The sequence below is a fragment of the Prionailurus bengalensis genome, chromosome A1 (assembly GCF_016509475.1).
Source record: "Prionailurus bengalensis isolate Pbe53 chromosome A1, Fcat_Pben_1.1_paternal_pri, whole genome shotgun sequence".
Classification (NCBI taxonomy): Eukaryota; Metazoa; Chordata; class Mammalia; order Carnivora; family Felidae; genus Prionailurus; species Prionailurus bengalensis.
This window is the reverse complement of record NC_057343.1, coordinates 79473627-79498616: the sequence shown is the minus strand read 5'-3', so window position 1 is coordinate 79498616 and position 24990 is coordinate 79473627. Positions and strand designations below refer to the sequence as shown.

Sequence of the window (24990 nt, the reverse complement as noted above, 5' to 3'; positions counted from 1 at the left end):
ATCCCAAGGGTAAAATTTGAACCTGGCCAAATTGTGCTCATTTTGATTTATCAATAAGAATCAAATTGTTCACTGAGTACGTATTCAGTGCCTAATGTGTGCCAAGGGCTATTCTAGAATAAAGATGTAAACAAGATAGTGAAAAAAGAAAATTGATAAAATGTTACTTCCAAGTTAAGTCAAAGATGAACTCTTATATCTATGCATATAAGTTGCCTTGTTGAGAATGGAGTTAGGCAGGATTTGCTTTTAAAAATTATGGATTCCTCAAGGTATTATTTCTAAGGAATGGGCTGCTGTTTTCCTTCCTAGTTACTGTTTGCAAAGAACAACCCCAGGGTTTTAAAAAATAGCACAGTTGAACAATGCAGGCAGGTAGGACTACCACACCCCCTCACCCCCCACCCCCCGTGCAGTTGAAAATCTGCATATAACTTTTGACTGTCCCTAAACTTTACTCCTAAATAGCATACTGTTGCAGCCGCCTTACTGATAACATAAACATTCGACTAACACATATTTTGCAAATGTCTTACAATAAAGCAAGCTAGCGAAAAAGAAACATTACTAAGCAGTTTGAATTTTATACCAATGTTAATCTTATCCTCTTGTTATAAAATAATCTGAGAATTCAGCCTAATGGTTTTCCTTCACCTAAAGTAAGCTAATAACATTTTTCTCTATTATGACTACTTAAAAGACAAGTGAAAAAAAAAAACGTTAGTAAGAAAATCAGAAGGAAGAGAAAATACATTTTCAGGGTTGTACTGTACGGAAAAACATTCCACGCATAAGTGGACCCACGCAGCTCCAAACTGCGTTGTCTCAAGGTCAACTTGACTTGCAAATAGTTGGCTCGAGCTTGCTAATAGCTTGTGCACAGGTGTCAACATTTCCTGGGCTTATCAAACTGCTTCATGCTTTCCAGGCACAAAGGTGGTGAAAAAAGTGAGCCCTCTCCAGTGCCTCCCTGTATATTGGCTGTGGTGACTGGGGGCAAACCTATAGGAGAGGCATGTGTTAATAAGAACAGGCCTGGGGGGGCACCTGGGTGGCACAGTCGGTTAAGCGTCCGACTTCAGCCAGGTCACGATCTCGCGGTCCGGGAGTTCGAGCCCCGCGTCGGGCTCTGGGCTGATGGCTCGGAGCCTGGAGCCTGTTTCCGATTCTGTGTCTCCCTCTCTCTCTGCCCCTCCCCCGTTCATGCTCTGTCTCTCTCTGTCCCAAAAATAAATAAACGTTGAAAAAAAAAAATTAAAAAAAAAAAAAAGAACAGGCCTGGGCACAAGCTTGAATGTAACCTGATCATTCGTTTCTCTAAGATTCTTGGCTCTCATTTTCCAGCAGTTCCCCTTTACCAAAGGACCCTCTGAGCTGACTTGTCGAGTTTTTGGTAGGCCAAAAGGAATGACTCGGGTAAGAACGTGACTAGTTGTGGTCCTTTTCTTGTGAAACCAAGGTTCACAGAGCGTTTTATATAGCAATCCGAGTTCCTTCCTGTCTTCTGCAGAAAGATGATTTTGTGACATATTATTAGGTGCAAAAGAGCCCAGCGTTGTCCTCATGGTACACACACGAGGCGCGTGGAATCAATGCTGTCTGACAGAAGTTTCTATGATGATGGGAGAATCCACACCGTGCAGTGTGACTCATGACTGAGGAACTGAGTTTGAAATTTCACTGAATTTAAATGGAAAGAGCCACAAAGAGCTAGGGGCGTCTGGACTGGCCCCCTCCAGCTCCTGTCACAAATGCATAAACGGGGCCAGAACCCCTGTGCGCGGCAGGTTTATCTCTGGAGGGTGTGGCCACCATTACAGTTACGGACTGGAGACCCAGGTGCCTGGGCCCCCGCACTGGCCCCTGACTCCTGATCCTACAAAAACCAGCCGGCACACCTGGCCAATCCAATCAGCAGGTTCGATGAAAGGAGTTCATCTTCAACCGCAGGAGATGAGCGGCGGTCATAAAGTCCACTTTAAGAATCTTGTAAGAGGGGACAAATAATGTGACAGCCATCAAAACACTGCCTTAGGGGGTGGCCTCCAAAATGCCAGTTCATGGGGATGTGATCAGCGGGGGAGACCCGGACAAGTGCCTTAGTCACATGCCCACTGGAATTGGGATCCAAGGACTTAACGTTTTACATAAAAATCCTGCAATCTCTTAAGTGAGACTTAAGAGCCTGGTGACTCCCACAGGAGTAGGAATTTCAGAGGCTGACCATGTGGCCTTTCTCTTTCCTCTCCATTAATCTTTTATTCTGTCATCTTCTTTTTTATATATTTTTCTCTCCTATGGTTCTTGAGTAACCATTTTTTAATAGACATTTTTTTACCCCATCCCCAACATTTTCTCACCCTTCATGGCGATGTGCCTGGTGGGCACCTGACGACTCCAGACCCTGAAGCGCAGAGCAGTGGTTTGTAATGTGCACGCACAGAACTTTCTAGAGGTTACAGACTACTCTGCAGCTGACTTACTCAGAGTCACAGAACCTGTGTGCGGTGTTGGAATCTGGGCAGGGAGCCGTCTCACATACACGGCAGTGTTCAACCTCGTTTCGTGTTGCTTCGAACTTCTGATGCTATCCTAGTCTATTTCCCTTTCTCCTTGTCTCGTTAGTGTTAGTTTGTTGGGCGCTAATCTTCCTCTTCCAATAAAGCCAAAGGGATCCTTCTTCTCATCTCAGCATACCTGTTTCAGCTCCACCCTGTAAATCCTGCGCAGAGGTCCCCAAGTAAGGACGGAAACGGGATGTGTTCCCCTTTTCCAGGGAATGCGTTCACCATGTGCTCAGTCTACAGCCACTTCCAGCCCGTGGGCTACATCAGAGGCCAGTGGCCCTTCACCTCCTGTTCTAACACCGTGTCTGCGCTCACATCTGCATCCACCGAAGCCTGACCTCCTGAGGCCCTCTGGAGCGCTATTTTCACCTTTTGTGGCTGTTCTTGCCACATGGACGTGAGAAACACACCTGCACTCCTCTCCCCAGACTTAGGAATTTCTCCCACATCGCTGACGCCTACGTAGGATCATGGCATGACTCATACAGTACAATAGTAATGGGATTAGGCTTTAATAAAAATTCTCTTAAAGATCTATTCTTTCTTAAAGCGACCGAAAAAAAAAAAAGTCATCTGGGAAGATAACTGGGGCCTTCTCATTGCTCGTGGCCGCCGACCCACGGTCTTCCCACCATGGCGTCACCCACCTGCTCCCACACATGAGCGTGTGGTTTTGCTGTGCCTTTGAATCCTGGGCTCATTTGTTAACAGAAGGAATTGTGATCCATCCTGTGTTCAGGTGATACTTCTTAGTGAAATCTAACTCGCTATTTCATGCAGAATCTCACACCCCACCCCACCCCGGGCACTATCACCTCTTACCCTGTTTATTTTTCTCTGCAGCGGTGATCTGCTAACAGACTTTATCTATTTACTTGTTTATTGCGCTGAGCATGTGTCTTCCCATGCTAGAACGTAAACCCCACAAGGAAAGATAATTGTTTGTTTCCTTTATTACGTATCCCCATGGGCCGACGACGGGCCTAACTTTCGGTAGGTGATACATAAACTCTGTGGAATTAGTACCTGTTCTGTCAAGGGGTGCTGCCTCTATGCTTCACTATTGTAAAAATTAATCATCAGGCAACAGTAGGCCCATGAACTAGTCGACGAGAGATTGCACTGAGAAAAGACCGTGGCTTCCTCCTTTCTTTGCATAAATATTTCTAGGCCACCAACGTAGAAACTTCCCTCAGCTAGACCCCCCAAGTTCTGCCTACTGAATTCTGCCGTGGTGGGATTCTCCTCTGCCTGAATGTTTCACTCTCCACATGATAAAACAGACTTAATTTTTGATTAGATTGTGGTCATAGGGAAGCCTGATGAATTTTTTGAGGATTGTGGTCAGTGAACATCTACGCAGACTAGGACAGACACTCCGGTCAGAGCCCCGACGTCGAGGATGCTGACGTGGGGCCGGGAAGTAAGGAAATGATATCTAAGTGGCTTTTCCCTAAGACGCTTAGAGAACTGAATACATATTATTTATATTTAATGATGAAGAAGCTGCTGGCAAGCCAACAGCTGGACGGATTTCTATTAAAAATATATTAGGGCAATGATACTGCTGTGGGCACTCAGACACCGGAAGGCAGAACATCGGGGCCCCAAACAGGCACTCCCCTCCTCTCCGCCACTGACCTTCACTGGCCGACTCCCTTGCTGCTGCCCATAGGCAGGCGCTCACGGCCTCGTAGGAGGCGCTCAGCCGCGTGGTGGGGTCCCTCTTTGGCTTGGGTGGAGGCTGTTTCCGCGGCGACGGGAGGCCACTGCTGTCATCCAGGCTGGACACCGAGTGCAGGGAAGGAGACCGGGTGGACGGGCCGGCCAGAGACTGGATCAGGCCATCCACCGCCATGGGTACCGGGATGGAGGTGTACTGGAAATGCCTGGGTCCACCCTTGTCTTCGGCTCTTGGGGGAACAACACACAAACAGCACCCCACCAGAGGGGCCCAGATGCATTATTCAGATGGTAACAATGAACCCGCTCAAGCAGACACAATCACACCGCGGCCGGAGGATTCACGGGTAGCACTCTGGTTAACCCGGCATCCAGAGAGGGTGGCCCAGCCTTCCGGCCCCAGCTCTATGATGAATGAGCACGGGGGAGATGCATCACGGTGACTTTTTCAAAATCTCACACAAACGCAACCCTTCTGAAGGAGCGCCCCGTTTTCTATCAGGCACTCCCTGAATGAATTTTTCACACTCTGATTATTAAGCAAGTCAGAAAACCAGAATTTCAATCTGAATGATAATTTCGGGGATGATAATATCCATCTTAATAGAGAGTTACTGATGCATCAAATGCAAGGAGTTCATCATCGCCCGTGGGCAAAAAGCAGATACTTGACTTAAAACTGTCAAAAGTTTACATTCCTCTCGCGCGCCCTCTCTCCCCTTCCTTCTTCTCCCCTCATGTAAACTCCGTGAACAAATCATTTCATTATGCGCAGAATTATTATTTTTGTTCTGTTACTTCATCTGGTTGTCCAATGCCAAGCGAACCGCCGCTGGGATCCAGTAACTCAAGAGAAAAAAAAATTCCTTCTTCCCTTAATTTTACATCAGGCGAATGAACACGTAATCAAATTGGGAAATTGGGGTGGCGGTTTAGTGCCTGCCGTGAAAATAATAAATATTATTCTGGGAGTCAGATGAAATGAATAGTTATCTGGTCTAAAAAAAAAAAAATTCCTTCTGGCTTCACATGTCAATGTAATCATGTACTAGTGAGATGTCAATGCATTCATTTTACAAGGAGTCTCCGAGCATTTGTTCTTGTAATTATATCTTTGTGTGGCAGAGCACCAGCCGGGCTGGGATCTACCACAAGGCAGAGCCAGACACCCATGTAGAAAATGAACTAGCTGAAGATGAAAGCTAGCACTCAGTGGCACTCAGTGAATAATTTGTTTTCCCTGTAATGTTTAATTACAGTTTTCTGTACAAAGGGAATTTTTTTCAGTATTTAATCACTGAGATATTTGAAGCTAATTAGCGAGAGACACATCACCATTTCATCTTTAATAAAAAATCATTTGACATAGGCATTGAAGACGAAGGGGAGTCGTTTTCGACGGGAAACAACCAGATAGCGCCAAGTTCCTGCAGAAAAACAAACATCTGCCCGACGGCGAGTTAGGACCCAGGTCCCTGCCCTCCCAGGGAGGGCGACTGAGGGCCACGAGTGTCCTCGTCATTCACAGACAGGCAAGAGTGACAAACTGGAGGAGGACCAGGTTGCCTCCACATTTCTATTTCGAGCTCAGCATCCGAAGTGAACTTTAAAATCAAAAGCTTTCCCCCAAGCCTTCCGTATTGGCGAAGAAAATGTGACAGATTACTAAGGGCAATATAATACATACAACCATTGATTTCACTACTTTTCTGCTTTCAGAAAACAGAATATACCATTATGCCCATTTGGGGGGTCAGATTTCCAGAAGTTTCTACGAGTCACCCTTATAAACATAAGACTTGTATAGGGGCACCTGGGTGGCTCAGTCGGTTAAGCGTCCGACTTGAGCTCAGGTCATGATCTCACAGTCTCGAAGTCCATGAGTTCAAGCCCTGCATCAGGCTCTGTGCTGACAGCTCAGGGCCTGGAACCTGCTTCGGATTCTGTGTCTCCGTCTCTCTCTGCCCCTCCCCCACTCACGCTGTGTTTCTCTCTGCCTCTCAAAAATGAGTAAATGTTAAAAAGAAATTTAAAAAAAAAATGGACTTAGATAAAGATGCCAAGCACCAAGTTATATATTTTTGCTAAGACAGAAACGTTAGCTGCCTTAAAACTTTGGCCTTGAGATGGTAAGTGATACAAGCATCATAGGGGAGGCGGTGATTATTTCCTCTGGCAAAACTAACACATATAGCACCTATTGCAAGAAAAGAAACCACAAGAGGGGACCCTTTTAGATCGCGAGGAGGTTTCAGATAGCAAACTGTGCGTGTATCCTCTCTTCTTCCCGTAACCGCTGTCATGTTTGACTGAACTTTGCATGAAGGGCTATCGGAATTTTCTTGGCTCCACGGATCAATTACAAAGGTAATTAAAGTTGCATTCTATCTGCCTTTACCTTTTGGCTCCTTCCTCTGGCTTGTTTCTGGCTTCCGCCTTCTCTTGATGGTGAGCAGCCTTCATTTCGTTCCGGAGCCGGTCATTTTCACGTGCAATGTCGGAAGCGTTCTGAATGACCAGGGCATCGTAGGTCTTCAACCCCATGTCCTCTGTGATCTGCAGGAAGCTGTTGATGGACGTGACCTCTCGCTGTCTGATGCTCCTTTTCTGAAGCAAGTGCTGGCGTGCTAGAAATCCTCTTATAACTTCCATAAAAGAACACAATCAGGGGTCAGCCAGAGGAGCAGAAGTGAAACCCCAGACGTGCAACAAACAAAAGTCACAACACATTTATGTTTGAGCAGCTATAAAATAAGACCCGTTTGACTCAGAATAAGAGTTCACAAAACATTCTAATCTCGTATTTGAAAAGATATCGAAACCCAGCAATGATAACACTAGACGCAAATTCCTTAATTCGAGTCCTGACACGTCCACAATTCTTTCCCTAACACAGGCTGGACGTGATGGACTGGACTAAAGTCAGAGGGCAGGAAGTAGGTTCAAACCCCAGAGAATTCTGCAGTGGGGCTCCAACTGGACCATTTTAGGACCATTATATCAGAAATGTCTGAGGCTTATGGAAGTAGTCTTCTGACATATCACGTGATGTGTTAACCAGGCCGTGATTAAACTCCTAGAAAAGCTAACACTGCATTTAAGACGTTGGTTTTCCCTTGAAATCATAGATCTTAGAATTCAAGCAGTTCCTTCTAACCGTAGAAACTTAGAAGTGGAAGGGACAGCATCCTAAGGTCACAGGGCCCACACGGGAATCCCTGCACCTGTCCACAGCATCCAGGGGAAGGGGTCATCTAAATCCTCCCAAACACACGGGCTCCCTCTCTCACTTAAATGCAGAGTCTGCATTTAAGACTCTGGAAAGAGATTGTGTAGAAATTTAGGATGTCCTTTCTGCTTTCCGGGGATATGGAGCTAGAAAAATGTGTGAGAACCGGGAGGAATAAGTGGGTGAACATACTTTGAAATCGTCAGCCTGTCACTAACTAATGGTAAGACTTGCAAATAAAGGTAGTCATGCCCACCATTTTAAAGGTACTTTCATATGTTAGACCTTCCATCGTCAAATGCCAAACCCCGGTGATAATTAATACGCCATTAGGTCCATTTTGCACCCAAAGAGCGAGCTTAGTGAAGTCAAGAAAACTTCTCTGGGTAAACACAACCAATGAACGGGAGAGCCAGGGTTCAGCTCTCCGTGCTTACGTGACAAACTCACTCCTCTCCCTTTGACCATACAGACGTTGCCTTAGCTCTCCAGAGAGCAGAGCCCCAACGGAGGAGTCATAGCGAAGCATGTTTGTGATTCATGTGAGAAGGTGCGTTCTAGCAATGGGCACAGGGTGTAAATGGAGAAGGGCGTCTCGTGAGAGAGGGAGCCCGTGTGCTTGGGAGGATTTAGATGACCCCTTCCCCTGGATGCTGTGGACAGGTGCAGGGATTCCTGTGTGGGCCTTGTGACCTCAGGACGCTGTCCCTTCCAATTCTAAGTTTCTACGGTTAGAAGGAGCTGCTTGAATTCTAAGATGTATAATTTCAAGGGAAAACCAATGTATGTAACAAAGATGCTTTATTTTTCTTTATAGTGCATGTCGGGAGTGGGGAAGGCCGTAAAACATGAAGTGTTTTAAAGTATTCCCTGGCCATAGAAGAATAAATGTGTGGGTTTTTTATGATACTCATTTTGATACCTTTACTTGATTCGAAGGTGGAAGGAAAGCTGGACACGACTTTCCACAATTATAGCTGCAGAGGCAAATAATGAGCAGACATCCAAAGTGCTTAAGCTAGGGCTCCTGGGTGGCTCAGGTGGCTAAGTGTCTGACTTCAGCTCAGGTCATGATCTCACAGTCTGTGAGTTTGAGCCCTGAATTGGGCTCTGCACCTACAGTTCAGAGCCTGGAGCCTGCTTCTGATTCCATGTCTCCCACTCTCTCTGCTTCTCCCCTGCTTGCACTCTCTTTCTCTCAAAAATAAATAAACATTAAATAAAAGTAAAATGCTTAAGGCTTTTTTTTCTCCCCCAAATGGCAATACTAAATGTTTACCTACTCTCGAATGCAGTTGTATTAAGTGCAAAACAGTCATTCTGAACTAATCTAAAGGGGAATAATATTAAGCCATAAAAGGTACTATCAGACTTTCAGGATTATGAAATGCACAAGTGTTAACCACGCGACGGGCACGTTTGAGAGAGAGAAGGACAAGAATTCAAACTGGTCAGTTTGCTCGCTCATTCCTGTTCTATTAAAACAATTTGAGACATTGACTTTCGAAGGGTGAAGGTGAGGGTATATTCCAGATGTTTAATCTTGTGGAATAAAGGGAAGAATTAATGTGGCTCGGCTAGACTTCTTCTGCCCCAGGGAACAGCAGCACTATTCTCTGCACGCACATTCACCGGGGGTCTATCACTCTGCCTCCGGGGGACACCATGTTCTCACACTTCATACTGGTGGCCTTTAAAAACCCTTTAAACATGATATAACAGTTGCTCAAAATTGGTGTCTTTAATAAGAGGCAACTAGGAAAAATGAATTTGCCACAAATCAATATTGGTCCTCTTGCTGACAATTTAAAAGACTGCTTTTCTATACACTTAACAGCATGGAGATCTTCACAGACAGCTTTCCTCCAGGACAGAAGGAACACAGAGGGTCCAAAAGAAGCTTCCATGAGGAATAATTTAATATTAAAATGATTAACATTACAGCTTTCTCCCCAACAACCCCCCCCCCGCAACATTTACAAAAGAAAAATGAGAACGCTTGAAAAACTGGAAATAACTCTAAATTACATACATTTCGAGTAAATTTCACACTAGCAAAAAGTATGGAAGGGGCTGTTCCAAGAGATGTAAAAGTAAAAATCAATAATTAATGCTTTGCATTTAAGAGCCTGTAATTTTAAAGCTGCTTTTATATCCATTAATTCATTTATGTAATCTGGAATTACAGTTTTTATCTTGGTGCCATTTTTTTTAAAGACCTGTCTCAATTTTGATCCTTAAAGGTGAAGGAGTGTCTAGATTTCTGCTTGTTTCTTCAGTTTTGGGTCAGGGGGGGTCAGCTTAATCTTTGCCGTTAAATACAGGAGACCTTTCTAGTGAGCATCCCTGATGGAGGAAGATGCGTGTTCTTCTAATTGTGATGTAGGAAACTTTCCAGGAGAATCTGAGACCCTGCTCTATGGACGAATACCATGCCAGCATAGGGACCTCCAATGACTCCACAGCTCAGGTATTAGGGCACTGGTCTGGTCCATGGGGCCTCCCAGCCCGGTTCTAGCTGAGGCTGCAAATGCAGATTCCGATTCTCAAGGTGGTGGGAGCCCTAGCCTCTGCATTTCTAACCGGCTCGCAGGTGATGCTGACGCGGCAGGGGCTCAGATCGCCCGGCAGGTGGCCATGTGGGGCTCACTGGCCTGGGGCCCCGGCCTTTCCCTACACGGATAAAGGATGACCAGACTGTCATAACCCAGAGAGGAGCCAGACTTGCCCAGAGCTGGGGGGAGGGTCTGCCTCCGTCACCTGGGGCTCCCCACGCCGCTTGGCTGACCTCCAGGCTGGTGAAAGTGGCTTCGGGAGACCACACAGAGAACCAGCCACTCGACCCTGCAGTTTGGAGGACACGGGGGCCGTGGGCCTGACGTGGGTGCTGGCAGGCACTGACTGCCTAATGGCTCTGCTGGGAGGGGACGTACCTGTCGGGGTCCCAGCCTGTGTTTCTCAAGCACCAGCCTGCTTGTCAAGAAAGAGATGCCTGCTTGGAGTCGTCTAGAGAGGCTTGTTTTAAAGCACTGTCTGTGGTGACTGGGGCTGAGGGAGAATTACAGGTGACTGTCCCGAGGGGAGCTCATGTCACTTCTCAGGGAGGCAGTGCACAGGAGTGCTGAGATGCTCCCCTGGGCTCCAACAGCCTTTCAACGCCTGCAGCCCTTCCAGAGAGACCCTGTGCCGGACCGCACAGGTGCCGCTCCGACAGAAGAGCAGCCCCGTCCCCTCACTCTTCCCTCTCTGTCGCCAGCCCCAAGGGTCCACACACACCTGCCCGGACAGGCTGAGAGCCATGCCCACACCCCACCTGTGGGGCCTGAGCTGGCCAAGAGGGATGGTTTCACCTGGAAGGGAATTCTGAGCTTCGAACGTTACTTGCACTCGACCTGCCAAACTCTGATAGTTCAGGGCACCAGCGTGTGGCAGGGCTTTTTCTCATCAGAAAATGATGGGACCCCTTGGAGATTTCAAGCAGGGGCTCCATGGACAGAGGCTCGGACAGAATAAAACCAGTTTCGGACTGAGTTATGCTTGTGCTGGACATTTCCAAAGATAGCAGACAGCCAAGCTCATGTCAGCAGGTCCACCAAAAGCTAGCATGTCATTTCTCCTTCTTCAGCCTTTCTTTAAATATTTAGTCATGATATATAGTATAATATAATCATTAAGCAAATTAAAAACTAGTATCTAGTAAGTACATATGTTTTATGGGAAGCATAGTGAAGATTTTTCCAATGTACCCATTTTCAATGGTCACTTGGGTTTTTATAGGAAAAAAAATCTTTTAAGTTTTTAAAATTAAATTTATTTGTTTGTTTTGAGGGAGAGGGAGAGAGAGCGAGCACAAGAGGGGGGCAGAGAGCAGGAGAGACAGAATTCCAAGCAGACTCTGAACCGTCAGCGCAGAGCTTGAACTCACGAACTCATGAGATCACGACCTGGGCCGAGATCAAAAGTTGGACGCTCAACCCAGTCGGCCACCCAAGCGCCCCTATAGGTACAAAATTCTACATGGAATCTCCCCTAAAGCTAAAACGATGCTGTCTGCCATCAAAGGTAACACTCCAATATCCTTGTCACTTCCTAAAGGAAGCTAAGTGTCAGGGATTTCACCAAGGCATATGTAGAATTATGTAAAATGTGGTTTGGTGAATTTGTCTGTTCTGGTCCTCCAAACTCCAGCAGCATATACCAGTGGTGCTGATGGAAATGAGCTAGGACTCTGCCTCATATCTGCACCTAAGTGCCACACGGGGGATCCCAGTGTGGATTCAGAGGTACATCTTCCTGTCCTGTGCTTTTTGAACAGATCAACAAGCATGAATATTTGCCAGGGGGCGGACATGTAAATTGCAAGAAATGAACACTCTCTCTTCCAAATTCCGATCGAGGTGAAAATTTGCTGTAAGATTTCAGATGAAATGACCACCACATAAAGTATGTGCAGTGCATACAAGTGCTGGTAGAGAGCTGCCTGAGCCTGACTGTTTGCCCGGCTCCTCGAAACTGCCCACGCACAGTGTCACGGAAGGGGATCCCGTGTGGATCCCACCGACGTTTAACTCGAGGCGCACTAAGTGATTTTGTATCTCATGACTCAAAGACATTCAGAAAGGTTAGTGTGTAATTGTTACCTTTTTGGCAGGTTATAATTTTCCTCTGCAGCTGTAGGCACAAATCATTGAGCTGGCCGGCGTGCCAGTATTTTAGAAACACTTTTCGGACTCCCATCTGAAACACAAACAGCAGGGAGACATTAAACAGCATGAAGATGCCAAAAATAATGATGGAAAACAGTCAGGCAAGAGATTTTTCCAGGAGAGGATTAGAAGGAACAAAGCTAACAAAATTAATGCCAGTACATCTTCCTTAATTTTTTTTTTAAATGCGATTGCATTCACTCGCAATCCCAAAGGTTTTATTTTAATAAGTGTGTTTGCTGTGTGCACACAGGGTCCCTAATGTTTCCCAATGGCCGCACACTGCAGTTGGGACGGCTGCCCCACGCGGTGCCTGTGAGAAACACTGGCCTCGGTTCCAGCAGGAGAGAAGACCGTTCCTGTCAATGGTCGATGAACGCTCAGTTCACAGAGTCAGAGCCTTGTCCTCCCTTTACGATTATTTTCCTTTTTCAACTCAAAGCAGGTTGAGTCTGTGAAAAAGGAAAACAATGAAACAAAAAGACCAAAACAAAACAAAACAAACCCAAAAAACAAACAAAAAAACCCCAAAACCCCGTAACACTGACATACAGAATTGTTGCCACTCTTTGTTTCCACCACCCCCTATGTGATTATAAAGTGGATGTGTAGATGACCACGGTTGTAGAGATGTAGCACAAAGGTAAAAGTCTCCACAAAGCCATCGATTGGCAAGGATCTTCTAGGTGATCGTGTGAACAGTAACACAACGAACACTTCTCGCCAGAGCTTTGAAAAAGAGTGTCGCCAAGTCGGCTTCTACAAAAGCCTTAGCGGTCTGCAAGCTGGTCTGGATGCGCTGCGATGGAGGAAGGCAGCTGTCAGAGAAAAGTCTTTAAAACCACAGAACAATCAACCACATCCATCCATTTTTAAAGACATCTTCTTGTGTGTTGTGCGTGTTTTCTACAAATTCGCAGAATTGCGGTAGGTGTGAGGAATCCCTTCACGACGTAAATTCCCACAGCCTCTTAGGGGAAGCAGGTGTGAATAATTGCAGAAGAGCCTAGTAAGGGCTAACATGAAATGCCGCAGAAGCTTGGAGGGGATCTTCTGCTAGATTAAGACAAAAACACCGCTTAGGCAAACCTTGTGATATGTTCATAATCACATTCTCAGCACTGGAGACAAATACCGGCGCGATGAGAAGACTAACACGTGTGCTCCCAAGCATGAGCTGGGGACATTAAAATGCTAACACCCTCCAGCCCCAGCATACATCACAATGACACCCGAGGCTTGCACGTATGCACACACCATTAGGTACTGGAAGGGTTTATAGGTCAGACTTGTCTCCAGAACGCTTGGCCAGAGGTGGTTTGCGAAGCTTTTCATATGGAAACGGAGTTATTCCAAACAGATGTTGTCACCCGCCCCCCCCCCCCATCCTTCCATCTAGCTGTCCCCTTTGCCATGATCTGTTGTCTTAATGAAACACGCAGTTGTGCAAGAGACTGGGGCCTGAATCTTGCATTGTGGCGGTCAGGGGGGTTATCAGATCAATGGGGAAAGTTCTCAACTACTGTCTGGTTTCAGAGGCTTCTGGTTGACTGGGTGCTATTCTTTGTTTAGTTTTCTTTTAGTTGGTTGAAATCTGAGAGAGTCACCTGGGTGGGGAGCTACAGAGAGTTGTTACTTCCCCCCCCCCCCATTGTATTGCCATTCTCTCTCCCTAGTTATTTTCCATAATTCATCATCTTTTTTTTTCCCCCTTCCCAACTGCTGACTTATTTTGGCAGTCAAGAGGAAAAGCAGTTGGTACTGTCTGTGGGCACTGCGGAACAAATCTGTGAGACAGGCACTGGGAAGGAGGGAGTATGGCAGCTTTCCGTTCAGCGCTGACTGCGGTATGCAACTCATTGTGGGAAACTTCATCCCAAAGGCAAAATTCATGCAAACTTGGGTCCCCGAATGAAACTCCAAAAGACTGATAGCCTGCAATGCTACGCAATGGGGGGAGGAGTCAGTAATGATCACTGGGGGAACTAATTTATGGTGGTGGGGGGTTCAACATGGGCAAAAGACCTATGGAATGGAATTAAGAGAACTGGATTCCACTCTCTTAACTAAAAGGAGACCCTGGCTGGACAGGAAGGGAGTTGGGTGGGATGACAAAGATCTCTTATAGTGACATTTCTAACAGCCATTCAAAACACCAAAGGAGGTTTATTTTAAGATTTCTGCTAGATTGGAGGAGGGGGGCAAAGGAGGATGGTCTCCTCAAGGGGCTCACAGCGAAGCTTTTGGGGAAGATCAGAAGTAAGAAAAAATGACAGAGTTGTGTCCCAAGGACACCAAAGAAGAAGAAGTGATCAAGATGGCATTAGGTGGGATTCAATGAGAACCAAGTTATCTAAGCCATGTAGTCCTGAAGGATGGGCAGGTACTCTCCAGGGTGTCTAGGGATAGTGGGAGAAGATGAATGTGGGACAGAAAAACCAGCTGTTCCTTTCCTGTGAACAGCAAGGGTCAGAAAACTATCTTGGGGTACAACTGCATTTATGGTGATAAAGGAAGAGGCCATGCATTGTAAACAGTGGCCACCTCATGAAGAGTCTTCCAGGGACAATTGGACATTTTCCTAGGAACAGTGAGGATGCATTGGGAGATTTACAGAGGTTCCTAGCTAAATTGCATAAAAATAGATTTTTTACATTTTTAAAAAATGTTTTTATTTATTTTTGAGACAGAGAGAGACAGAGCATGAGCAGGGCAGGGACAGAGAGAGAGGGAGACACAGAATCCGAAGCAGGCTCCAGGCTCCGAGCTGTCAGCACAGAGCCCGACATGGGGCTCGAACTCATGGACTGTGAGATCATGACTTAAGTTGAAGTTGGATGCTTAACCGACTGAGCCACCCAGGTGCCCCTCATAAAAATAATTTTTCAGATTGTATTAGAAATGTATAAAGTTCCTTCTTAAAACTGTCTGGAGAATGGGTTGTCAGACTTGGCTTTGGGAGGTCCCTGGTGAAGTGGGGCAATATAAGGTCATCAACAATTTGGATTTGTTGGGGGTCTGTTGGCCAACTCTTACTTATCCTTCACGACTGAAATCAAACCCCACCTCCATTTTGATATCCATGCATCCACTTCTAGTAGGGCTTTGATGACTTCCATTTGCATTCCCATAATATCCTACAGATGATTCTTTGTTTCTCTTATTATATTGCATTGCATATTTGCCATTATGCACATATATTTAATCTCCTGAAGAATATGAAGATATATTCTTGAACTTCACAAGTGGTAAGGATGTGGGGAGGGTTAGATTCAGATTAGAAACAGAACATAAGGAATTGTGAAGTCTTGGTATAAGATGAGTCATAGCAATGGATGATAATGTCTTCAAGGATGAAAATAAGGTATGATGGACAATGAAGGCAGAAGCCGACCCAAAGTTATTGAGTAAGCTGGAGATAAGTCATGGAAGCCAGTAGGTGACAGAACACATGATGGGGGGGGGGAATAAAGGGAAAAAGAAAAGTGGGGTGAAAGCAGTCCACAAAAGGTGTAGATGTAAGACAGAAGGTTGGGGAGCAATGAGTCAGCTGGCCCCGTTCCTCCACTGAGACAAAGGAAGTGAAAAAAACCTGAATCCTTGTAACAGAGTATTTTCAAGAATGTCCAGGTGTCAGTTCACACAAGGAGGCTAAATTAGAAGAGGAGTAAATATGGATGCGGTAGGCTTTTCTCTCAATGTATTAGAGATGTCCCAGGACCCGACAGTGGCTAGTTAAAGAGGGGTCTGAGTGCTTCACAGGGCAGATCTGCATGTCTCCAGGCATAACAAAAGGAGTCCTTGTTGAGATCCACGGATTGGGATGATGGCAAGGGAGGAACTGGGCGGGAATGCGAGCACGGGGCATGTGAGAGGAGCAATGCTAGACAGACAGATGCTCCTCTGGGAGCCAGAAGGACAGTCCAGCCCCCAAAGCTCCTGGTGAGTGGGTATAGTTATGCCCATGAAAATTCTCCAGAGGTAGAGCCAAGGGCTTTGTAAGTGAGGGAAGCTTCTGTGCTTTCGGTTCAGTGGGAGGAGGCGAGGACGGAAGGCTGAATTCACATCACAAGTATCCCGCTAAGGCAGAGCTGAAGACTTGTGAACGTGGCTGTGTACTGTGCTACCATCACATTTAGATGGGCTAGAAAATTCTTCTTTCAGCTGTTTGGGTACACTTTACACATATCCAATGGGACCACCTGCCCACCTGCCCTTCCTTCCTTCCTTTCCTTCCTTCCTTCCTTCCTTCCTTCCTTGTCCTTCCCTCCTTCCTTCCCTTCTTTCTTTCTTCCCTTCCTCCCATCCTTTATTTTTTCCTTTCTTTCTCTCTTTTTTCCTATATATATATTTTTTACCATGTAATTTATTTGTGGTTTGGCATTATTTAGAGACACTCATTGGTATTTTAGTATTTGTTTGAATTTGCTGGTATTTTAGAGATGTCACGTTTATAGTAAATGCCTCTTCTCTCCTTAAAGAATGAAATTAGCCATTTAGTAGTATTTTGGATTTCTTTGTCAGAAACTGTTTTGAATAACACATTTTAGTATTAAGTCCTCTGCTATCGCTGATGCTAAGAATTAGTAGGACATACATCTAGGATTCTTTTTTTTTTTTAATCAGGAGAATCTAGACAAGATCACATGAGTTCTAAACCTTCATTGTCTATTAATGATGTTGACTAGGAGAAAAGCGTTGGTCTTTTTTATTTTTTCTATGGAATAAGTTCACGTAAAGTTACTCTGTGATCAGCGCATTAGTGTGCTACACCAAATCCAACAAATTAGGCTTCGTTTGAATGCAACCAAATGTCCAGATCACCTACATTTTTAATTTTGGTTACATTCTCCTAAAAGAAGGTGTTTCTTAGAGAACCAGAGAAACAGAGAGGTTAAAACATTCTCCTACAGAGCCCTTTCCCTGTGTGCTCCCCAGACGCAGACTGTTCTGATCTGAGATTAAAATGTTAATGTCATTCTGACTCCTGTAAAAGTAAACCATCTGTGAATTATAGTCATTGCTATTTTTATTAGAAAACCATTAGGTTTTTTCTTTTTCTTTTTGAAGTGACAGATTTTCAAAGATTAAGCACAATTGTCATTGATGACTTCGAAAGCTTCAATTACTGTTACCGTTCTCAGGGAGTTTTTAGAGGTGTTGGCTGTGGGAGCTCAGACAGCTGCTGGAATGGCACTTCCATGGAGTGTGGGTGGCCTTGAGGCTGCACGGAGAGAGGTCAAGGGAACCTCTGAGGATGGCCTTCCCCCTTTTCTCCTTGTCCTCCTTCTCCTCGTCACTGAATGCTGCCTCCTAGCACAGAGGTGCGGGAAAGCAGAGAGGAGCCAAGCTTGGTGGCAGAGGCTGCCCTCCAGTGTAGTAGAGGGACAGGCACCCACGGTTTCCATGGCAACCCTGCATCCTACTGGCCTTGCCCTTTTAGGAATGTCCCGCATTCACTGACTGGGAGACCCACCGGCAAAACTATCTTCAGAGCGATCTTTCTACACATCAAGCTCATGTTACATTCATGCTTAGAATTACTTAAGAGTAGGTCATGATTTTCAGGATAACGTTCAAACTCTCGATATGTTTATTAAACTTCTCATAGTATGGCTTTACTCAACGCATTCAGATTTGTCTACTCTCAAACTACATCCTGTTGCTTGCTGTTTCAAAACGGGAACGTGTTTTTCTGCTCTGGTTTCACGTATGTGATTTCTTTTTCCTTCAACGTGTTTCTCTAAAGCGTCTACTGGATAAGCCCCTATTCATCCTTTAAAACACAGATGACTTGGTGAACTCTAAGTTTAGTGTGTCCCTTACAACAATGAACTCATTCTAACAGCGATCCACATCACTAATGCACCTTGTATCTATCTCTGTAATACTACCGAGTTCCTGTTTTTGTCATTATTTGTATACCTGTCTGAATATTCCACGTGACTGTGAGATATGGGTGGGCTAGGATAATGTCAGAAAAATATAAAGGTCATGAGTTACATCTATTAAGGTGAGAGATAAAAGTAAATGGAATATGAAAATGAAGAAAGTAGAATTTCAAGAGTGATTTTAATGGACACTAACTGTAACATGAACTCAGATATTAAAAATATAGTTCATTTAAAATATGTTAAAAAAACCTAAGTCCATTTAAACTATTTAAATGCATTCGTTTTGTAAAAACGCATCTAATGCAAAGAGCAAGACACAAAGACTCTACCTTGCACATTTCTGGTGCCACCACATTTCTCATAGATGATTATCTCAAACCGAAATCTAGATTTTATCTCATAATTCTAGATTCAGTAGTAGTTTATAAATAAATAGTAGGTCGGGGCTCACGGGTGGCTCAGTTGGTTAAACATCCCACTTCGTCTCAGGTCATGATCTCGCAGTTCGTGAGTTTGAGCCCCGTGTCGAGCTCTGTGCTGACAGCCCAGAGCCTGGAGCCTGCTTCGGATTCTCTGTCTCCCTCGCTCTGCCCCTCCCCCGCTCACCCTCTGTCTCTCTCTCTCTCTCTCTCAAAAATAAAATGAAACATTAAAAAAGTTAAATAAATAAATAAAGTAGGTGTTTATCAATAGAGAATTAATTATTTCCCTGCCTTCTGGCCACCTTCCTGACTGTCTCCAATTTATTAATCTTCCAGAAGCCTTCAATGACTCCATATTGCCTAGAAACTAAAATGCCTATCTTTGGGTTTGGCATTCAAAGTCCTCCATAATATGATATTTGTTCATCTCTGAAGAGCTCACACTTTTTACTCTTCTACAACAGATGTTACTGACAGTTATTTTAACTTTTCACACACTCTGTGAGAGCAGAAATCCAACGGGAGACTTCTGTAGACACTATCAAGGGCCAATAGCATTCTTATGCTTGGAATTTGTATTGAATAATGTTACTACTGCTGTCAGCATTATGGTAGACATTGTCCCTCTACATCTATGTCTATAATTCTTGAAATAGCTTTATTAATAATTACCATAAATTATGTTTTAATAATAGTTTATGTGAATGCTTATTTTTTTGCTACAAACATGCTTTATTTTCATTATTACTGACAAAGAATTAATCCTTAAAAATTTTAATCTCCCTTACTTTAAAAGCATTAGCATTATTCTAATAAATATTTGTCCCATTTAAAGGCAAGACATATAATGTTATAGTTGCATCAACAGTGGTCATCTTTCACTGTGATATTAGCATTCCGAAAAAGAAAAATGCCTGGTATCTCTCCAAGTGCCTACCAAGTAGGTCTGTTCCCAGACTTAAAACGGGTTTCTAGACAGCATGATGAACACCACACTCTTCCCTTTATGTGTTTTGATGTCTGCATCACTCTCCCATCAGCCTGGTTTTCCTTCCTGCTGATCTGAGGATGTCATTGTGTTCCTCTAAAACACACTTCTTCCTACTTTTACCATGCAAAGCACTTTCTGTGCTTACCACGTAATCCCTTTCAAACAGAAACAGCTTCAAACTCCAACACTTCCACATGCACACCATGACCAGTCCTGCACATATTCGTGGTTCTGTGTCATTTTCACATACTCTCAGGCACATGGTATCTTGTAGCTTTCCCAATTTTTCTTTCTCTTATTTATTCATCCGTCCTACCAAGTGTCTGTCCTCCCCATCTATTTAATCATTTATTCATCCATCCCTAACTCCATCACCCATCCACACATCCATCCGTCCCTCCATCCAATCACCCACCCACTTATCTATCCCTCTGTTCATCCATCCAGCCACCCATCTATCCATCCATCCACCCATCCATCCATCCACCCATCCATCCCTCCACTCACCTACCCATCTATCCTTCCTTCCTTCCATCCATCCATCCATTCATCCAGCCATCCTTCCACCCACCCATCCATCCATCCATCCATCCACCCACCTACCCATCTATCCTTCCTTCCTTCCTTCCTTCCTACCTTCCTTCCTTCCTTCCTTCCATCCATTCATCCACCTATCCTTCCATCCATCCATCCATCCATCCACCCACCCATCCATCTGTCCATCCGAACATTTGCCAGGGGCTTTCCCGATACCAGTCACCTTGCCAGGCTCCAGGACCACAAGGACAAATAGAATATAGTCTATCCTTTCAAGAAGTTCAATAAAACAACCATTTAACTAAAATTCATCTTCTCCGGGCTAAATTCACACATTTCCCTGATTTGCTTCTTGGATTCATTATATTTATAAGGATGGGCATTATTTTATGTGTGTATATTTTATTATTAATATTTCAGTATTTTACATTTTTCATGGTAGCTTTGAACAACTACCAAATGGAAATATTCTAATGTTCAGCCTGGCTCTGAATGTATTTTTAAACATCCTCAGAGGATACATTTATACTAAAATACAAGTTCTCTTTGTTATAAATAGACTATTCTTGAAGTTTAACTTCAACACAGAGAAGATAATTACAGCCACACACATCTAACAGAGTACTGTATCTTCTGGTATTTGAGGAAGGTGGTTTGGCTCGAATTACACATAATTACAGGCTAAGAAAATTAATTACTCTCACCTAGAACAGTATGACCTGTACAGCAAGCAGTGATGAATAAAAACTACTATTTTGAGCTTCCTGGTGAATAACTTACTATGCGATTCTGTATATTATTTCATTATAGAAAGCATGTCGACGTGGTCAAGAGCACTTACAAAAATAAACCTCTTCGTCTCAAAGTCACACATGGTGAAAAGCAAACCAAAGCCAAACCCAAACAAAGCAGACCAGCTTCAAAAGCAGAGAGGAAAGTGCATCGGATAAGTTAATGTATTCATTTCAAGAGTGCCGCCAGTCTTCCTTTGTAACAAGATGGCCTCAAGAACACCACTAGGAATTACCTGCCTCATGGAACATACACGTTATAAACGATTAAGAGCAGCAAATACAGTCACAGCCCGTCATGCTGCCTGCGGCACAGACGCCCTGGCAGGGGCCTCCGCCACCAGTGTCCAACAAGGCACTGCCCTTTGCATCTTCTGATGCTTGCTTTACTTCCAAAAAACAGGAACCCTCCCGGTCCTTCATCGCGGGCACCGGCCCTTATCTTGCTCATCCTTAAGAGTGCTTTTAGATATAATAAAAAATACATAGCTTTCCTAATTGCCCCAAAAACGTGTTCTGTGGTTGTGTTCATGGGTTCTTTGAGATTCACCTGCATGTATTCTTTCAGCCCCTGGAGGGCCGCGTGCTTCCATCGTTCAGAGCTCCGCACGTATTTTGTGCAGCAAATTCACGCTTGTTAGAGATGCCGGTTTGAAAAGAGATCTCGCTCTTCAAGTGATTTAACGGGCCTATCTGTGGAAGGTCACCGTGAGTCCTCTCCCGCCCCTTCTCCGCTCTTGGTCTCGCCCACCACAGCTCCATGTGCACGGGCTACGACACCCGTTTGTTAACTGGCTTCCTGGCTCTGCGCTTGCCGTCCAACAACACATTTTTTTCACGTTTAAAGCATAAATCATGTCATGTTACCACCCTCTTTGAAGCTCATCGGTGGTTTCAAAGGGAACTTAAAACAGAATGCTGTGTTTTGATGCAACCAAGGTCCCAGGGGCTTGGCCACCGCTCACCGCGAAGCACCGACCTCAAGACGGTGAAACTGCTTCCTGATCTGCACAAAAACCCTTTGTTATTACAAGGCTTCGGGCATGTAGCAGGTGCTTAATAAAGGCTTACTGCAGGACTAAATAAACCTGGAGCTGGGGAAAATTAGATCGACACACACGAGATGGAACTGGATTAGGCACGGTCGAAACTGCCGCGTTTTAGAAGCTGTCAAGCAGTTGTCAATTACCGTCCAGGAAGACTGAGCTTTGGAGGGCCACCAACCAGTGTAATCGCTACGGTTTTCTACCCTTCCCAGCAATAAGGTCGTCAGTCACTCACATTCATTTTCCTCCCTAGGGCGGCGATAATGAAACAAAGGAGGCTGAGAAAACACTGCCCCAATGCACGGTTCTCTCCCCTCGTCTCCTTGTTCCTGGGGCTCTGTCACCTGCCCCAGCAGCTCTCAGCCGGCACCCTCTGTCCCCGCCCCGCCCCTACCTCCTGCTCCTCAGCCTTCAGATCTCAGCCCCCGGGTGTTCTTCTTACAGATGCCCTTCATGACACCTAGCTGTCTATACCGGGTCCTCACAAGTTGCCCCCCCCAGAGTGGATCCCAGCCTGTGCTTATTCGGTAGTTTAGTGTTGTTCCCCCTTAGCCAGTAAGCCCGCAGAAGAGGGATATCACAGTCCTTCTTTACATCACACCCCCTTCTTTATAATCACCCTGGTGCAACTACAGGGACATCAGTGGTGCTCTATAAATGCTCCTTGACTCGATCAACCAGGAAGCCTGAGCTAGAGGAAATTCGGTTGGTCTCCAGGAGATGAAAGCTGGGTCAGGAACAGGCACAACTAGCTCTCACTTGGCAATTATTAAGTGCCCGATTTTGGACTTAGTCTTTTGTGTAAGGAAGTTGAGAGAACAATATGAGATTACTTCCAAGGAGAAACTATCACACATGTCGGTAAGGCTTGACGGTGGATGCCTTCATTTCCAAAGAGAGAATGTCGCAGTAAGTAGGTTCATTCATTCAGTCGACAAACACCGGTTCCGTGTCGACTCTGTGCCAGACCCTGTAGGGGATGTAACGGTGAACCACAAACACGCATGCACACGGTGCCTGAGGACATACGTGAAAAAAGAGAGACATACTATGTTTCCTCAATGGAGTTCAGAGTGAAATAGGAGAGAGAGGCACTGACCGAGAATCCAATTCTGTAATATTATTTTTAAAAACTGCGTCGGTGAAGACACAGAAGACATTTGGGGCAGTTATCTCTAGGTAGTTCAACTGCAGGTGATCTGTACTTTCTTCTTTAATTTTCTCTATTTTTCAAGTTTCTTATCAGAAATAAATACTACTTTCATAATAAAAATGTGTCTGTATATATGGATGCGTGTGTATTTAGTACAAGAGAAAAAGGGAAATAAATATATGTGCATATATATAGTAATTCCCAGTTTATAATGCACACAGTACCAAGAGATACACTAGGATCCCTAACGCTTATTATTTTCAACATTAATAATTCTAGAGGAAGGGAAGGGATATGAGAGAAAGAATAATTTTATGGGCTATTTTCTGGCTTGTACTTACAGTTGATTTATGAAGTGCTCCTTGAGTAATAAAACAAAGGTTATAAACCATTAATTTATTGTGCTAATAAGAGCCAAGGGCTCCAATACCATTGTCTTGTCTTAGAAGATGTAAAAAAAAAAGTGGAAGGTGCTTAAAACTTTAACAGTTTCTTGCTTTTACTTTTATTATCTTTTCTCTACCGTACTATTTTAGATTAATGAAATAATAAATCCTTCATCCAACTGATTTTATTTAATGTTATGGTAAAATGTTAATCTTGCAATTCTCAGCACTGTTAAGAGTGGCTCCTTCAAAGATCATATATTTTACAAAGACACACCACGAAATCTAGGCCATTCCTTGAAAATTACATTAGAAGATGACGATAAAGAACATAATTACTGTAATTTTTTTTGGTTAGTGAGCACACACAAATAGGAAAAGTGCATTTCGTTAAGATTTGGGGTTTGCCCTTTGTGACAGCCTTTTGTGACTTCTTTCAGAATCTCAGTCCCTCTCGCTCTCTCTCATACACACACACATACACAGACATGTACATGCGCACACACACGTACACACATCACACAGGAGAACGAGCAAGTATCATCTCATCTGGGTCGTTGGGACGGAGCTGACGCTCTCATTTTGTGGCTCACTTTCTGTCTGTAGGATCTTGAATAAGTCACCGGAAGTCTTCCTGGGTCTGACTTCTCGTCCTCAATATGTCTGAGGCCATGTAAAATCTGTCTCAATTTCTCCTTCCACAGTTTCCAGTCACAGTGACCATGAGCACCTGCTTCAAGGGAACCTCACCTCACAGGACTCTTTCTTTTGCCTGTCCACAAAGCTACCCCCACCCCAAAGTTTCAAAATCCGCTTGAAAGGACAATGACACTTCTCTGGGAAAGCTCCCCTACATGGGGGCCAGCCAGTCCCCGGCGCTGACTTCCCCTGCGCTCTGAGCTTCTGTGTTCTGAAGCAGCACCCCTGGCGCCGCGTGGACCGACTCTGACAGATTTGTTTCTCCCTTCGTCATCCCACCAGATGGCTTTAAAATGAATATAGCATTCAAATAACTACACAGAAAAAAATCGTCCTATAACCAGTTGATTCATATAAAATGTGTGAAAACCAGATTATACCATTTATTTTTCCACTTAGAATTAGTAGTTTCAAAAGTTTTCACTTTACATAAATGACATAACATTGCAAAACAAGCATGTTCTGCATTGGGGCTGAGTGCCTGCCAGTCGCTGTCGCATGGCTTGGGGAAATCGGGGCAGAAAGTGGTTGATTAAACATGCAGAGTTTCGGAGGGATTATTTTCAAAGGCACCTTAAAGTAGGACGGGACTAAAACTGTATATATTTGAATAGAGAAAATATCTGAATAATTTTGAAAAACAAACAGAAAGTTAATAACTAGTGGCATCGTTTAACTTGTTTCCAAACTATGACTTAATTCAAACTATCTGTATTTTTCCCCCCCACAAATGAAGTGATCTGAAGACTCTGTTTCATAAGGAAAAATACATCTGGTGAGACACAGAAAACACTACTGGAAGTGGGCCAGAGTGAGTCTGCTCAGATTAGCTCAAGAACCCTCCATATTCCCCCTTAAACAACTGACTTAAATTCTGCCATGAAAT

The 24990-nt window shown here is 44.4% G+C and overlaps 1 protein-coding gene across 1 annotated transcript in view; it reads right to left on the bottom strand.

The window, feature by feature from the left end:
- The window catches only part of MYO16 (myosin XVI), a 609750-nt gene that overhangs the window by 73281 nt on the left and 511479 nt on the right, over positions 1-24990 (bottom strand). Inside the window, 3 exon segments of the mRNA XM_043582911.1 lie at positions 4209-4480; positions 6649-6895; positions 12120-12216. Of these exon segments, the coding sequence (XP_043438846.1) occupies positions 4209-4480; positions 6649-6895; positions 12120-12216 (616 nt within the window).